The sequence below is a fragment of the Camelina sativa genome, chromosome 15, assembly GCF_030686135.1.
Source record: "Camelina sativa cultivar CO46 ecotype springtype chromosome 15, ASM3068613v1".
Classification (NCBI taxonomy): Eukaryota; Viridiplantae; Streptophyta; class Magnoliopsida; order Brassicales; family Brassicaceae; genus Camelina; species Camelina sativa.
Window position 1 is genome coordinate 27,884,417 of NC_141894.1, and position 17,276 is coordinate 27,901,692.

At 31.9% G+C, this 17,276-nt stretch overlaps 2 protein-coding genes and 2 long non-coding RNA genes across 6 annotated transcripts; 1 reads left to right on the forward strand and 3 right to left on the reverse strand.

Moving 5' to 3' along the window:
- Window positions 1–53: 53 nt before the first annotated feature.
- Window positions 54–2,692, reverse strand: LOC104747528 (putative serine/threonine-protein kinase PIX13). 3 transcript variants are annotated; one of them, XM_087486827.1, is made up of 7 exons: window positions 2,375–2,692; window positions 2,115–2,267; window positions 1,492–1,823; window positions 1,260–1,395; window positions 1,011–1,153; window positions 802–925; window positions 54–704 (listed from the first exon to the last, which is right to left on the reverse strand). In XM_087486827.1, exons 2-7 carry the CDS (start codon window positions 2,191–2,193, stop codon window positions 271–273), a joined length of 1,248 nt encoding a protein of 415 aa, XP_087342953.1. In that variant the 5' UTR covers window positions 2,194–2,267; window positions 2,375–2,692; the 3' UTR covers window positions 54–270. The 3 variants fall into 3 exon arrangements, with proteins under 3 accessions (XP_087342953.1, XP_087342952.1, XP_087342951.1); XM_087486826.1 differs by having other exon boundaries at window positions 1,492–1,826; window positions 2,375–2,613; XM_087486825.1 differs by lacking the exon at window positions 2,375–2,692 and having other exon boundaries at window positions 1,492–1,826; window positions 2,115–2,341.
- Window positions 2,693–7,071: 4,379 nt separating this feature from the next.
- Window positions 7,072–8,786, reverse strand: LOC104747529 (protein EXORDIUM-like 5). Its single transcript, XM_010469177.3, has one exon. The coding sequence runs from the start codon at window positions 8,455–8,457 to the stop codon at window positions 7,366–7,368; it is 1,092 nt and encodes a 363-aa protein (XP_010467479.1). The 5' UTR covers window positions 8,458–8,786; the 3' UTR covers window positions 7,072–7,365.
- A 4,650-nt stretch (window positions 8,787–13,436) lies between these two features.
- Window positions 13,437–15,177, forward strand: LOC147927225 (uncharacterized). The gene is made up of 3 exons (XR_015581616.1): window positions 13,437–14,542; window positions 14,624–14,712; window positions 14,875–15,177. It is a non-coding gene; the product is annotated as an uncharacterized LOC147927225 (long non-coding RNA).
- An 843-nt stretch (window positions 15,178–16,020) lies between these two features.
- LOC109129338 (uncharacterized) lies at window positions 16,021–16,972 on the reverse strand. The gene is made up of 2 exons (XR_015582646.1): window positions 16,762–16,972; window positions 16,021–16,458 (listed from the first exon to the last, which is right to left on the reverse strand). It is a non-coding gene; the product is annotated as an uncharacterized LOC109129338 (long non-coding RNA).
- Between the last annotated feature and the right edge of the window lie 304 nt (window positions 16,973–17,276).

Below are 17,276 nucleotides of genomic sequence, written 5' to 3' on the forward strand. Positions count from 1 at the left end.
TTTCACAGCAGAGTTGTGTGAAAAAATGGTTTTTCTGAATAACATTTTCATAATTTGGTTTAACCGTTTTAAGTAATTATATTACACACAGCAAACACTACATACTAGTACAGGTACAAGTAGAACATAAGTTTTGTTTTTCTCTATCTTTGGTTGTTCCATGTAGATGTAGTAAATACATACGAATGGGTTCTGATGATCTCTTTTACAAATACAAAACTAGAAAAAAAAAAAAAAAGAAAAAAAGAATCTCGTGTCTTGAAAAAAACACTAGCGAGCGCGAGCCATGGTATGCCTAGGACGAAATGAAGAGAGATGTTGCGGGCGATAATGGCCTTGTTGTTGACGGACGGATGGGGAAGCAGCTCTAGTGGTCCTTCGCTCCAACGGTTTCTCATTAGCAGCTTCAATGAGTTCAAGCGATTCCACAACTTCTTTCATGGACGGACGGTCCTTAGGTTCGGGTCCAAGGCATTTTAGAGCCAGTTGAGCGACTCGGAAAGCTGATTTGAAAGGGTACTTTCCTTCTAGACGAGGGTCCATTATGCTTCTTAGTTTTCTTCTTTCTGATAGATGAGGCTTGATCCATTCGGTTAGATTGTGTTGTCCGGTAGGACGAGTAGGATCAAGCGCATGTAAACTAGTTAAGATTTCAGCCAAGACAACGCCAAACCCGTAAACATCGCTCTTTACATACAAGTGACCTGTTAAAACCAGCCAACATGTTCACATAACCTGTGTTGTGATGAAAACCAAAAGCACCACGCATTGCACCAAGAAGAAGACAAGACATTGTAGTACCTGTAGCAACATACTCTGGAGCTGCATAACCTTGTGTACCCATAACTCGTGTTGTGATATGAGATTGACTAGCGGAAGGACCTAATTTCGCCAATCCAAAATCTGATATCTTTGCGTTATATGACTGCGTCAAGAACAAAACTAGTTGAATACCATGCTTGATGATTTGCTATAACATCAAATCCATAAGCAATCAGTATTTTACTTACCCCATCAAGTAGAATGTTTGAAGCTTTGAAGTCTCTATAAATTACTTGCTTCTCTGAAGCGTGCAGGAACGCTAATCCTTTAGCTGCTCCTATTGCAATTTTAAGCCTTATCTCCCATGAGAGCGGCTGAACAGAAGACCCCCCTGGAAGAATAAAAGCAATTTCAAACCATACGAAATGGTGAGTCATCCCATTGAGATGAGTTAGTGTATGTAAAAGAAGAAGATTCTGATTAAAGAAGGTTCTTACTTCGGAAGAGATGATTCTCTAAACTCCCTTTCTGCATAAACTCATACACAAGAAGTAACTCTTCACCTTCCAAGCAGTATCCCAATAGTTTCACTAGGTTCGGATGAGAGACCCTCCCAAGAAAATTTACCTCACACTGCACAAAAGCCAAGTAAGAATCCATACAGTAAACAAACAAAAGAAACTCCACATTGCATATTAAAGAAAACTACAATCCCATGACTCTACTCACTTGCCATTCCTCGAATCCTTGGAAGCTTTCAGCATTTAGTTTCTTAACAGCAATCACGGTTCCATTGCTTTGTTTCCCAGGCGTCTTATCTTCAAGCCAGCCTTTAAAGACTTTCCCAAATCCTCCTTCTCCAAGAACATTCTCAGACTTGAAATTCCTTGTTGCAGCTCTAAGTTCTGCTAAGCTGAATATCCTCAAATTCGGAATGGGAAGTATCTGACCTTCGGGATAAGCATCGTCACCACTTGTCACAGAGAACCCACTATTGCTAGATATGTTACTTCCCCTTGATGTTGCTGTAGTCGTCGTGTTGTTTGATGACTTCAAAGCCCCTACTTCCAATTATAACCATAGGCAAAACAAAGTCAAGCCCCAAAACACAAGAGTCACATAACAGAATCACAAACAGCAAAAGCACAGTCTTTTAATCAAAAGGTCGAAACTTTCAGAGAACCCATATGAGATAACACCAAAAGAACACTCTCAAATCCAATTAACAAAGGCTAAAACCATACACAGAGACGTAAAAACGTAACCTTTATGCATCAAACAAACAAGTACAACGTATCACGCAAGTTTGAACCAAATCCAGATGAGGAATTCAGTAGATTGAGAGAACAAACCTGAACTGATGTTACCAGTAGAGGTAGGTGTTGTTGTTGGAGGAGAAGAATCAGATGAAGAGCTCCAGCAAAGTCCCATCCCAAACAAAAGAAAAATTAAAGCCAAACCCTTTATGTTACCCTCTAGCAAAATAAATACAAGTATCTGTAAATCTTAAACAATCAAATACAATTCTTTGTCAGGCATGATTATTAATATGAAGTCAAAGAGAAAGAAAGAAAAAAAAAATGGCGTGTGAAGCTAAAACAGAGTACTTTACAAGAAAATATTGATGGATAGAGATCGGACAGGTATCGTTTAAATTGGGTGTGAATGATTAGAAGAAGAAGAAAAAGATAACTTTTTTATTCTTTTCTTTTTCAATTCGACGAAATTTCTTCTCTGACAAATTTTATTTATTGTTATAGAATTTGTGGTGAGAGAGAGAGTTTGTTTTGTTATCATGAGAGCATTGAAGAGAGATGACAGAGAAGACTAAGTCTTTACAAGAATGGTGGTGCAAGGATTTGAGGAAGAAAGAGTGGTTTTTACTTTTTAGTTTTGAGGTCCAAGTCAACTCTAGAGAAAAAATGTTTCCATGATGAGACTACCAAATAATGAGAAAATACAAATTAATCCTCTGTATTTTTCTTCATTTTTGAAACTTTATTTTTACTTTTCAACCAAGTCACTATCTCTTTGAAATTTATTTTACTTTCACCTTTTAACCTACTCAAGATTCATATAGTAATATTAGTATTAATATTAAAACGTGAAAGTAGAAAAACATATTCATTTTCTTGAAATTATAGTCAAAAACAGTATTGTTTGATGATGTAAGCTCTTTCAATATTTGTCGATGACATTCATTTATTTTCTTTATATAGATATTAAAAAAATGAATGGTAAAGTTTCCCATTCAATAAAAGATGAATAGCTCTTCATTTTTGGTAATCTATTTATAGATTTTTCTTTCACGGCATCTTTTTGGTTAAAAGTATAGGACCATGACCCCGAGACTTAATATGTTGGTTTGCATACGGATAGATAAGAAAAAAACAAATATTTGTCAAGAGTTCATTCATGGACGTGATGTTGGCGTTTTAATTAGTGCTTTTGAACTTTGATGTGAATGTGAAAAGATGAAAACTACTCAAGAAAAAAGGTTTTATGAAAGTTGATTCACCATTGTCACTGATTTTGTTGTGTGTAAAGGCCTTTTTCTTATGCATAATTTGTTTCTTGTTTTCTATCTAAAGTTTGATTTGAGTGTTTAGTGTCTACTGTGATTTCGTGTATTATATGTAAAAACTATTATCATGATTGCAAGACATATAAAATTATTAGTCGTATAGACATAGTCTGATCTAAATTTTGTACATCAAATTTAGAAAGTAAAGAGTCTAACGTAGAAAAAAGTCTAATTTTGTAAAGAGTCTAATCTTAGTAAAGAGTCTAATTTCGTAAATCAAATTTAGCAATGTCGATGTAGTTTTTTTTTTTTTCTAATTGAACCCATTTTTTTTTTTTTTGGAAGAACAACATACTACAAAACAAACGTGCACGTGTACACTTAATTTAACAAATTAAGATTATTGTCCTGTACGCACTTAGTTTAAGATTATTGTTTTAAAAATAAAAAAAAATTAAGATGAAACGTAAATCATATGCCCATTTTTATTAATTATAATATAGTATGAACACGACTCTAATGTAAGGCATGGCAGCCCTCTCACGCGTAATCCGTCGGTGGGTCAAAGGATCCTGATTTTTCTGGAGAACAATTTATAAGAAATAAAATTAAAACTTGATGTGCTTAAAGTATATAAATACAGAAGAAGTGGAAAACTAAATTTGAAGTTTTCATTTTCTTGTTTTATCAATCTAATGGTACATGACTAAACCGGTTTAGTTTTGGTATTCCATTTATAGTTTGAAACTGTAATGCTTCAAAGTTCAAACTCTCATACGCTGTTGATCACGATATTTAAACGTTTCCAACAATTTAGTGTTCCATTTAGTTTATTTCTAAATGCGTATAACACATTCATGAATCTAATGTCTTAAAGAAAGAAAAAAAAAGTAACATCGAGAGATGGTTTATCCAAAGTGGGCTTTTGTTTGATGATCTTAATGTATATTTGGGCCAACACTAGTTCCCATCATAAAATGGCATTGGACTTTTAAAGAAGTTATCTTTTTTTTCCTTGGTCAAATACAATCAATCTTTAGGGGAATTGCATTGTATGACTAACAAAAAAATTATAATTCAAGAACTAACTACTCTAACTACTCTAACCATTCAAAGCTAATATACCCTGTATAAACTATAATATATCCTATTTTAACCTTTGTCTCTAGGTCACCACCATCCCTTTTACTTCCTTGCCACCACCTCTTTATCACCATCACTAGGCCTAACCATTACCACTTGAGTTCCCAATGTAATCTTCTAGGGTTTAGTTTTCCTCTAGCCACCACCACCGCCGGCCACCTCCGACCTCCGACCACCGGCGAACTCCGGCGAACTCCGGCGACCTCCGACCACCGGCGATCTCCGGCCTCCGGCGAACTCCGGCGATCTCCGGCCTCCGGCGAACTCCGGCGACCTCCGACCTCAGACCTCCGGCAACCTCCGACCTCCGGCGACATCCGGCGACATTTTCCGGTGATATTTTCCGGCGACATTTTCCAGTGAACTCCGACGACATCCGGTGACCTCCGGCCACCGGCCACCGGACACCTCCTCCGGCCGTCGGCCTCCAGCCACCACCTCTTGATCAGCTTCCACTGCCCTTCACTACCACAAACACTAAATTGGTAATTTTACTCTATCCTAATCCTGTTTTTCTAATTTTTTAAATTATACTGCTATATTCTTCTATACTTTTTTTATTTTGGTCACTCACCTAATTCACCCCGATCTTTATGTAAAATCTTTATTTCTTCAATTTTACATTTGGGGTGTTACATAGTTTAGTTTAAAGTTAAACTAATAATATATCTACTTAGCCCATATTTTAAAAGGGTAACATAAAATTGATTTCAGTGTCATTATTAATAAAAAAAATTATATAATGATTAAATAATATAAACTTCAACTTTGATCACCGAAAATTACCTAATTTCTGCTCATCATTATTGTCTAAAGTAAATTGTTAAATCTTTAAATTTAAGTTTGATCAGTTATATCTATATTATTAAGAACGGTGATTAGTGTGAAACATCACATGTTGTTATTTCTATATACTTCCATCCTATAAGTGTGATATATAATTTATAAAAAATAATTATAAAATAAATTAGTTCATAAAATAATCCATTAAAATTTTAATGTAACAAAAAATATTTTCATTTTTAAAACCCACAATTATGCGGATATGACTATCTCGTGAAGCTTGCATATGTGAGCTACGTGCATTCCGAAATTAAATGGTTAGCATCCGCAGCAATATGGTCGGCAAGTTTTGGCCTACTTTTTACATGACTTTTGCATAAGTCAAAAGACTCTTAGCTAAGATGGAATGATAAACATTTCAACATGAGAGTTGCCTAAAACATCAATTATCTATAATGTCAATGATTTATGCTCAAAAAAATCTGAGATAGATAATAGCTAATGAGGTGAAAAAGGCAAGAAAATAGAAAAGGGTCGAGGTAATAAATGCAGTTTCCATGGACATAAGTAATGATTGTAGTTTCAAAATGGGGTCACAATCTTAGCTGTCCTTCACAAACACACTCTCAATATTGTCTCTTCCACTAGCAAAATGTTGTCTTGAAAGTCCTTTTCCTTACCTTTATTATTACATTGCCACACACTAAGGTAAGTAAGAGAAGCATGGCCTCACAAAAGTATGGGAGGCACTCCAATCTAATTATAAGAAAAAAGACCTAATATATAAATATTATTGGTGTTGATAACCAATTTATATATATATATATATATATATATATATGTTTATTAAACACTCATGCAAAAAGGAACATGAATTTATTTTTCCAGAAATTAGACCTTAAAAAAGTTCTTTTTATTAAATAGCAAAAAAAAATTGTTCGAATGTCCTTTAGTCATGGTCCCCCTCGACCATTTTTGAACTGCTTTCTTATTTATTATAAAGATTAAATTCGTCTTTAAACTATACATATATTTGAAAACTCGATCGAATAAATGTACTTTCAAAAACTTTGTTTAAAAAAAAAAAAGAATAGCCAATTTAAACCACAGTTACTTATTTTAACAATGTAAAGAGGCTTGATTCCTAACTTCAATAATATATTTAGTGTAGTTTAAATATATATATATATATAGTTTAGAGATAATTTGAATACATTTGTGTATCCATAGGAAATAAGATCACAGTTGTTTATATTAATAAAAGTAATGCGGATTGTATTTTGGACTTTCAACTAAAGATGATAGCTAATGAAAAATTCATGAAAAGAGACATAACATATTTCATTTATGAATAGTGATGTCATATTTCATTCTTTCATCGAAATTTAAATTGTATATGGGTATAAACAATTGTATTGTATTTGATTCTATACGTTGTAAACTTGTTGTGATATGAAAGTTCAGTTTGTGTAAAAAAAAATTGTGTAACTAAGAGTTCATCGAACATAGAGTACAAGTAATTATAGACCATTTTCTTTGTTTTCATATAAACCGTCCACATCTAAATATGAATTTGCTGCTTTGATAGATAATCCGACAGCTAAATCTAACTACACAACTAAATGATTAATTAAGAATCTTATTACAACCTTTGTAAGAGAGTATTAAGATTCGTTTTCTGTATATCATGTCAGTGTTCTCTCAATCCAACGAAACCTTTTAAATACAGTACTACTTATTATTTTGTCTTTTCCATAAATACTGAAAAAGAGTCCAACTAAAGTTATCGTTATCGTACACTTACATTTATTGAAACACCGATTCCTATTTAAAAATAATGCAGAAAGCCAGAAACAAAATATCTTAAAAGAATTTGAATTTAAACTTTTTCACTTCCCAAAGTGTACATAAACATTACCAATAGTGTTGAAATAAACAAAACAAAAAAAAAAAGTGAGTGTGAAAAAAAAAATCAAGATTCATTCAAAAAACACAAACAAAAAACAGTATATATATAATCAAAAAGTAAATAAATGTTACAAAAAACTGTAGTACTAGCCTAAAAATTCTACTAATAATAAACAAAACAAGTTATTTCATCATTATCTTAGAGTGATTAACCACTTAATTTATCACCTTCTTCGTGTGTGATTTTAGTCCACAGAGTTGGGACCAGAGCAAGCTTTCAAATTAGGGTTCCAAATCCATTGAACCAAAAACTTCCTTCCTCCTTTACCATTCATATTATAAGTCTTCCCTTCCCTATCTCTCATAACTTGACCAATATACCCTCCTCCTCCGCCGCTTCCGTACAACCCTTCACACAAATCCCCAATCTCCGTCGGCGCCGTCGGATCTTCTCCGGCGTACCAAGCGTTAATCAACGGATTCGAAACAACTTCAGCTAACTCATGACCAATCACACTAACCATCCCATCGACTCCTGTCTCTCCGTTAGGTGGCCGGAGCTCACCGGGACCGCCGTGTCCCATATAACCCGGTAAAGCGAACGGGTAAGCGCAAACCTCGGGGCATTGTTTACCGGACTGACCAACCCAAGCGTAAGGCATCGTGTAACCAACCATTGACGGGAAAGTGAAGTAGTGGAACCCGCACACGGCGCGGCAAAAGTCTTGCATCGTGACGTCGTGTGACGTCAGAACAAGGTACATACCGTTCTTATGATCCACCGGGAAAGAAGCTGATCTCGCGGCGGAGGCGATGACGTCCTGGATCGTGAGACGAGTCAGGTGGTTTCCGTGGGAGTATTTCGAATCGGAGTATTCTCCGGCGATTAATACGGATCTGGAGACGTTTGCTCCGGTTTGGTCTGTGTAGAGTGAAGCGGTGCGCCACCACTGCGCGACGGAAGGGGAAGGTGCTTTGGCGTCGGAGATTGAGTTGAGGAAGTCTCTGATTAGGGATTTGTATGGACGAGTCCAGCGTCCGTACCAGATGACGTAGATGTTGATCGGTGATGATGAGAGGACAGGTCCCATGTGGTAACGGAGGTGGATTAAATCGGAGGATCCTTCGAATTTTTTGGAGGATGTGAGGGAGAGGCTCCGCGGCGGGAGCTTAGGGTTAATAAGCTCGATCTCCGCCGCCGCGTTGGGGGAAGGGATGTTTAAGGAGTTAACAGTTGTGTGTTTGTTGTTGATGTTGGTTGTATCGAGAGAAGAAGAGATGTGGAAGAAGAAGGAGAAGAGGGTGAAGAAGAAGGAGAGAGTCGCCGGAGACGACATTGTTGTTGGCTGAGGTTAAAAAGGAGTGAAGTGTGATTTGATTAAGTGAGGAAGAGAGAGAGAGGTTTTAAAGGAGAGAATGTAAGAGGGAAGTTGGCTGTTGCCAGCTGCAGTGCGCGTGTGCTATCACGCGCCCAATTTGGTGTTTGTCTGTCTTCTTCTCGGAGTATGACTACTATGCGTGATGGGATTTCTCGCTTTTTCTTGAGTTTGCGTCATTTTTATTTGGTGATCAAATCAAAGTGATGTTTTTACGTAAAGTAAGTTTTTGGTTTTTCCTTATTGATTGATTTTTATTTAATTTTTATAAATTTAATATTTATTTTTAATTAAACAACACATTATTTATATATATTAATACATACTATAAATTTATTATTTATTACTAAATTGCAACTGAAATTACATAGTGTATTGACTTTTTCTTGGGAAAACGGCCAATTCCCTCATGAACTTAGTTACTTTATCGTATTCATGCACAAAACTTTGAGTCCACGTAATATCATGGAACGACGTAGGTTATTGGTGAACTTGGGAAAACGGCCAATTCATATATATTAATGCAGTTTAAAATGCCACGTAATATCATGAAACGACGTCGTTTCAATTATCAAAAAAAACTAAGACAAAAATATTCATGTTTCTAGATTCGAACACCCGACCTCTTACTTATATCATCACAAAGCCAACTGAATCAAAGTAACTTCGTCACAATACAATGCAGAAACAGATTTATATCTTCTTTGCAATAGATGAAAGGAAAAAAGATACTCAGCTACACGAAGTATTGTTCAATACATGGCCACACATCCCAACTTTAAAAATGTATTGCCAACTACACGAAATATATGTATTGCATAGTCACATATACTAACTATATGATGACATGTGCTCAACATCACAACCATCTTATTCCGGTACACTGTTCATCAGAATCCGATGTTGACTAGTATTGACCGGTGTTAACCGATGTTGACCAATAAAAATATGCTTTTTTAATATTAGAAACCAAAAAAAAAGTTGTTTCCATCTTTAATGTATTCATTCTTATAATTATTAATTTTAATTTTGAAGCTAAACTAATAATTAAATAAAAATTATTAATAATTATTTTGAATATATATATATATATATATATTAATTATATATGTATATATTAATATTTCTACAGTCAAATATATTGTTTTGCAAACTCAATTTTTTGGATCTTCTATTTATTAAAAATAAATATTGTGTGTTTTTGTTGTTTACAATCAAATATATTTCTTTTATTAAACAACAAAAAACATTGTATTTAAATAAATCAAATAATAAGTTGATGTTTTAAATTGCAATGGAAAAAAAAACTAACTATTATAAGAATGGATGAATTAACAGATATATAATATATTTTATATTGCAAAAATTAATAAAAGTGAAATGAAAAATCATTAATAATTTTTTCAGATATTAAAATTTTTATTTACCATGAGTATATAACATTTTTCAATAATTCTAATGATTTTGATATGTATTGGGTTTGGTTCTAAGTATTTTTGTTGTAGAAATATTTGTTGCGGTTGAGAATATTAAATAATATTAATTTTATATTTAGATAAATTAAGTAAGAAGTTGATGTTTTTAAATTAATAAAGTTAAAATAAATAGTTTTCTTATTTGATTTATTATAACAAGATAATCTGGTTTGAATTTAAGTTTTAATATCTTATGAATGATTTTTATTTCAATTTCAGTTAAGTTTTGAAATTGAAAAAGATAACTATCATAAGACTAAATTAATGGAATTATATACAATATATCTTTATTTTGGATCCATATATGTTTTACATTATAAAACACTATAAATGATTCATAAATAATTCAACTAATTTTTTTTGTTTGGTTTCTAACATTAAAACAAAAAAAAATTACATATTTTTATTGGTCAACATTGGTCAACGCTGGTCAACCCCGGATTCTGATGAACGGTGTACCGGAATAAGATAGTTGTGATGTTGAGCACATGTCATCATATAGTTGGTATATGTGACCATGAAATACATATAGTTCGTGTAGTTGGCAATACATTTTTAAAGTTGGGATGTGTAATGTATTGAACAATACTTCGTGTAGCTGAGTATCTTTTTTCCTAGATGAAAATAACAAAACCTAAAAAAAAGAAGTTTCTCTTCTTCTCCCGTCTAATCGTCTATACGACGAGCCTCCATCAATTACATTACCCAGGCCGAAATCATATAAATCTATAATTGCAAAATCTTTTTTTCCTCCACAACCCAGCTTCTACAAGACTCTGAATCTGCTTGTAAAGCCTAAGAAATCGATCCAAAGGAGAACTTATTGATTCAGATCAAATTGTAAAAGGGGAAAATTTTTAAAGGCCATAGATTAAAGCTGGAACAAGGATTCATATATTCATAATGAGAGCCATTCAAGTACAAAGATAATTGCAGAGAAAATCGGAGAGAGAAAAAGTGTTTTTGTAGTTTTATGTATAACTCGTAACTCATTGGTAAGAAAAGTTTTCTTGGCTCAGGTGGTTCTGAGTTAAGTCAATTGACTGTTAGGTTGTGGGTTCGAGACCAATTTTGGTAGATTTTGTCTTAGTTTTTTTAATAATTGAAACGACGTCGTTTCATGATATTACGTGGCATTTTAAACTGCAAACACGACATCCTAGTCAGCATCTGTTAACAGAACAGCAACATCGTTTGTCGATTTGTTGGTTTTGACCGATTTTAGATAGTTCATGTGGAAAATTCAAATTTAAGTTAAGTTTATGTGGTTATAGGCACGATTCAAAGTTCTGTGTATGAATACGATAAAGTAACTAAGTTCATGGGGGAATTGGCCGTTTTCTCACTTTTTCTTCTTCATTCATTTTCATTTAAACACACTATTAATTATAATTGTAACTCTTCCAATTTAATTATTTTAGAAATATAACTTTCATCATCTTTTATCCTATAAATAACCATTCTCACATTCTCCTCCACCATTTCCCAAATCCTAAATATTTTCTTTGTTTTTTAATAATGTTCTTGCATAGGTTGAAAAAACTCAATTAAGAGGTTGATTATATTTTTTGTTTACTATATATTTTATATAATATTGTTTTGAATTTTATTGTTTCTTTGTTTTATGTACTTCTTTTTTTCTTTGTTTTCTTATATTATTTTGATTAAAAATACATATGTATTCTAATAGGTATAATAAAATTTTGATGACCATAATAATATTTTGGTTATAACCATCTCATAATAAGAGAATCAAACTAAAGAAAACATCTTAATTCTTTACTTTAGATGTTTGATTAGTTCTTACAAATTCATGTATATTTATTTTATTCTTAAAATTTGAAATGTTCTCATGAAATAAATTTTTGTAATATAATTATCAAATCAACCTACCTCTCTCTTACCTCCAACAAAATTGTAATAAATATATTTTAGAATACTCATCATTATATTTAGTTTGTGATTCAACATATAATTGTATAAAAATCATTATTTTTAAATTTAATTCAAATATGTACTTTAAGGATTTTGCTATATAAAAAACCAATTTGTATTTGTTTTCTTTCTAGCTTTTACTACAAGGATGAAAAATTAAAACTAAGCCTAGCAATATAACTTAAATTCAGGGGAATATAAAAATTTGTTATATAATTATCAAATTAATTTTTCTTAACTCTCACTTACATCCAACAAAATTGTAACACATTTATTTTAGAATAATAATCATTATATTCAGTTTGGGATTTAACATATAATTATAGAAAAATCACTATTTTTAATTTAATTCTTGTTTTTTGACAACTTTTTTTAATTTAATTAAAATATGTACTTTAAATATTTTTCTATATAAAAAAAACAAATTGATTTTTTCTTTTCTATCTATCTTTTATCACAAGAATTAAAAATTATAACTAAACCTAGCAATATATCTTAAACTAAGGGGAATATATAAAAAATCGTATTTTAAAATTTTGATTGCACTTCATATGATTTTTTTAGGAAATATACATTTTTTTTTACTTTCAAAATAGTTTAGTTTTTAATTATTAAATGCTTTAGGTTATGTGTTAGTTTATATGAAAAGCTTAAATTATATATTTAATTCACATAGTAAAATTTTATTTTTATTAATAATATTTATTAACTCAAATTCTCAAAAATACTTTTGAAAATTACTATCAAAGTTGAACAATCAAAAACAAATTACTTTAAGAGATATGTATAATGTATATATGATTATATTTAAATAGTTTATATATTTTAATATTGTATAATTTGAATAAATAAAAATGTGAAAAAAGTTAGTGACATTTAAATTAATTTGTTAAGTTCTTTTTATGATTATCAAATAAATTTAAATATATTAATATATTCTATTATACAACAATCCGCGCATTTGCGCGGGACATTACCTAGTTGAACCAAAAAAAAATGATATTTACTAACTTAAACTAAAATATATAGGGAAAAAGTTTAAAAAACCATCATTTAATTTTTATTTAGACATTTAATATTTGATTTATTTCTATTGGAAAAAATATCTCTATTAATTAATATCCAAAAATATAAATGTTACTATTTTCATACTCGCATTTTCAAAACAAAATTAAAATTCTAAATTTATCCTTATCATCTATTTTAAAATTAATAATTAGTTTTTTTTAACTATATTGTTTTCTTTGAACCGGATCAAACCAAAATCAAACCGGTTATCACCCGATAACAACTTCTTCAAATTTACATACATTTAAAATTCAGACTTTGATTTTGTAGAGAATTTGAAAACCTAAATCAAACTGAAAATTTGAGTAGACAAATCTATAGTTTGGGTTTATTTCAATAGTGGTGTACTGGTGTTATGTGGTTACGGGAGGAACAAAACAATTTTAATTTCAGAAAAAGTTTAGTAAATTTATAGAAGATCCGTTACTGAATAAAGCTCGGATCCAGCTGGTTGAATAATCCATCGAGTTTGTATTTGTATTTTATTTCTATTCTACCCTTTCGTTGGTGTTGCTTTTGAGAAACTAAAAAAAAAAAAAAAAAAAAAAAGTAGAGAGAAACAGGTGAGTCGTGGAGATGGAAACAGGTGAGTCGTGGAGATGGAAGCCAACGAGGAGCAAAACCATGGCCACATGTTCCCAGGCCACCATCGCACCATCTTCTCCTTGTTCCTCGAGAAGGATTTGCAAAGGAATGTATCGGTGGAGTGGGTGAACGCTGTGTCGAGGAAGCTATGGAAAGTGTATAAAAATGAGATTGAGAATTGGCTTGTTGGATTGAGAAAGTTTATCGGAAATTTCTTCACAGGACAACATCAAATTTCGGTGGTGATGATAACCGGGTTTGATTTGGTTAAAATAAAACAAGATAATTTAAAGAGAAATATCCTTAAATAGCTCATATCTAAGTTTTTTTTCCAAGATTAACACACATTGTTAAATATTCCAAAAGTAGCATTATTGAATTGATTAGAAAATAATAAAATTAATTATAATTTTTTTGGAAATTGCTCCGGTTCTCACGAGTCACGAGCTCCTCCTCGTCTCTTAAAGAACAACATCAACAACTGCAACAATTACAGGTGGTTCGAGAAGCTTTGATCTCTCTGACGAGTTCTACCATCGAATCCATTTGAACAGCTTGACGTTTTTGCAATTTTGTTCTCTACTTCTTTAATTGTCTATCTCTATAGTCTTCGTCCGCTTGCTCCATTTTCTCTGGTGAGTTCTAGTGGCGGAGACAAACTCTTCAATCACCACTCCACCATCAGATCTAAGGATTTTCGAAGCCTCGATGTTGATGAATCTGTCCAATTACATATCAAGATCGATAACAATGGCCGTTCCAAAGTCATCAATGTATCTGGATCTGACGATGCTTATGTCCAAGGCAACAACGGTGATGCTCCTGTACAAGGCAACAAGCTTCATAGATCTATGATGCCAAACAACTATGAGTAAAGTGAAGAAGACGTTAGGGATGAAGAAATGAAACAGAGACAAATGAGAAGGAACATCGTCTGGTCAACGGAGTAGAGTAACTAATCTTTTACGGTTGGTCATTTTCAGGTAAACAAATCAAGTATTAAGCTTTTCTAGGGATAGTGGTGAGGGTATAATTTTAATTGTTAGTTTTTTGGATTTGAACAGTTAAGACAAGGTCCACATTGGTGATTTTCATCAGAGGTGGTTTTGGTGGAATCTCAGCTGCTCACACTCTTCAAGATGCTTCCTTTCAGGTCTATAATTTATACACAACCACTACACTTGGAGTTTTTGATGTTCTATACTATGTCATGAGAACTGTTTTAATGACCTCCTTTAGATCAAAATTTCAGCTTGGATTAATATTTTCTTCTTACATTATTTATTTCTCACGGTGTGGTTTTCTGTATGTTAAGGTTATGGTGTTGGAGTTCCGTGATGGAATCGGTGGACACGTTCTCACTGATTACTCATTTATTTTTCCTCTTAATCTTGGTTTATCATAGTAGTATGTTCTTCGACTTGTACTTCATCAGTTATGGAGTTTGATAGTAATGTTGATAAGGCATAGTACAATGGGGAAAGATCTTCTGGTTTTTGTCATCATCATTTTTGTGTTTATGAATTTTTATGAACATCTTCCTAAATTATATGGATGTCTTCCTAAACATTATGAATTTCTTCCTAAATTTAAAAAAATATGAGTTTTTGAATATTAATTTTATTTTTTTGCTTTAGTGTATCACATACTCTATTTTTAGCGAGAGATTTGATTTTTTTTTTGTGTGCATTTCTTGATATTTTATCTAGATATAGAAGAGTAACAATTTGATTTTGTGTCTTCATAAATATTTATGAAGGCTATCCTGAAATTTAAGGTTTCCTTCATAAACATGATTGAATACTTCCAAAATTAAAATAATTGTGTTTCTAAATCTTTTTTTGATGTTTTGCCTCAATATGTAAAGATTACTCTATAAGTGAAGGGTAATGATACCAATTTTATGCATATTTGGGTGCTTACCAATATCTAGAATTTTTATGAAGTTCATTCTAAAATCCAAACTTTTTATGAAAGTCATCCTGAAGTTTAAGAAAGCTTACCTGTATTTCACGATCAAGAATTAGAGATGTAAGTTAGTAACAACATGTTGAAATATGATCAAGAATTAAGAAATTATGAAGATTTTTAGTGAGTCCTAAAACTAGTAGCAAACTAAACACCAACATACAAAAAAGGACAAAAAAACCAAGAAGCCAAAATTATTTAGTGTTCTCTTGATTATTCATCCTTTAAGTTCATTTTATGAAGGTCATCCTGAAATTCAGGAAGGAAAGCTTTCTTGAACTTCGTGAAATCCTTCCTGAATTTTCAAGGAGTGCTGGATGTTGGGTATTGATGTTTCATGTTGCAAAAACAGAAGAAGGAATTCTGAAAAACAGAGAACTTAAACAAAAAAGAAAAACAGATTAAAGGTCCTCGTTAAGAGCACTTTAAACAAATCCAATGCTCTAAACATAAGAGATACTACATAACAATAAGCTAGAGGATTATACTATTGTTTTCAAGCGAACTAAGATGAGACATTTCATAGAGGAAATAGAGCGTTAGAGCTATCCTGAAAACCCATACATAAATTCAATTTTTTCCATCAACAGAATGATATAAACTAAACCAATACACACAAAATAACACAATCGTTTGTTAAAGAGCCAAATTTGGTCCAAAAACAAGATGAAAGTAAGAACTATAAAGCTTACACCATAGATGAAAATGAAAAAGAGCAAAAGATACGAAAAGAGCAGAAGACACTAATAAATAACAATATGTGCAAGACCACCCACAAAAAAAAAAATCATGATCATGAATCAATCGCACATGTAATAACAATATCATTGAGTCCATCTCCATGGATAAAGTTGATATATCTTCGTCCAAAGCGCTCACATCCTCTTCCATAAGAAGACAAATGATCGGTCAAAGATCAATTCTCTGTATCCTAAAATAATCAAACATATATAGAAGAATTAGTTCATGAGAGAAGTGATTGAATACATAGAAGCTTCTTCAGATTTAGGGCACAAACACAAGAAATCTCGAAGAACACAAACAATAATCACCAATTTATTCATCTAAATAATCAATACACAGAGTTTAGAGGCAATATTTCAAATCTGAAACGAATCGATTTAGATGAATTAAGAGATCACAGATTGAAGAATCAAACAATTAAACCAATTAACCTCTAACACATATGTGAAACACAATGAATAGAGAAAATCACATATTTATAGGTACAAACATCGATGTCGCTGATCTCGGAAACGGATGTCGCTCTTCTTTCACTCCTTTCATAGAGACGACGAGATCGGCTAAGCGAAGACAGATCAGCAATGAAAAACAATCACGGCGGCGAGAATGTGGCAACGAGAACAGGAAGACAACGACGATTAATCTTTATATGCAGAGAGAGAGGTTTTTATCAAATAATTTATTAATAATTATAGTGTTTTAAATATTTAATTATAATTATACTGTTTTAAATATGTGTGCTAATTTTGAAAAATAATAAAGTGTGTGCTAATTTTGGAACAAAAACTTAAAATGGTGCTATTTTTGAGAATCTCTCTAATTTAAAACAGAAAAAGTAATTAGTAATTATTAAACAGAAAAAGGGTAAATTTAGAAATTTGATTTTGTTTTGAAAATGCAAGTATGTAAATAGCAACATTTATAATTTTGGGTATTAATTTGTTCGTTTTAATTAATAGAAGTATTTTTCTTCCAACAGAAAAAGACCAAGTATTAAATGTCCAA

Coding starts and splice junctions, on each gene's coding strand:
- LOC104747528 (XM_087486826.1), bottom strand. CDS start 2,193: ATGGGACTTTGCTGGAGCTCTTCATCTGATTCTTCTCCTCCAACAACA. Junction 1,396..1,491: donor AAGGATTCGAGGAATGGCAA/GTGAGTAGAGTC, acceptor GCTTTTGTGCAG/TGTGAGGTAAATTTTCTTGG. Junction 1,154..1,259: donor AGAGAATCATCTCTTCCGAA/GTAAGAACCTTC, acceptor TTATTCTTCCAG/GGGGGTCTTCTGTTCAGCCG.
- LOC104747529 (XM_010469177.3), bottom strand. CDS start 8,457: ATGTCGTCTCCGGCGACTCTCTCCTTCTTCTTCACCCTCTTCTCCTTC.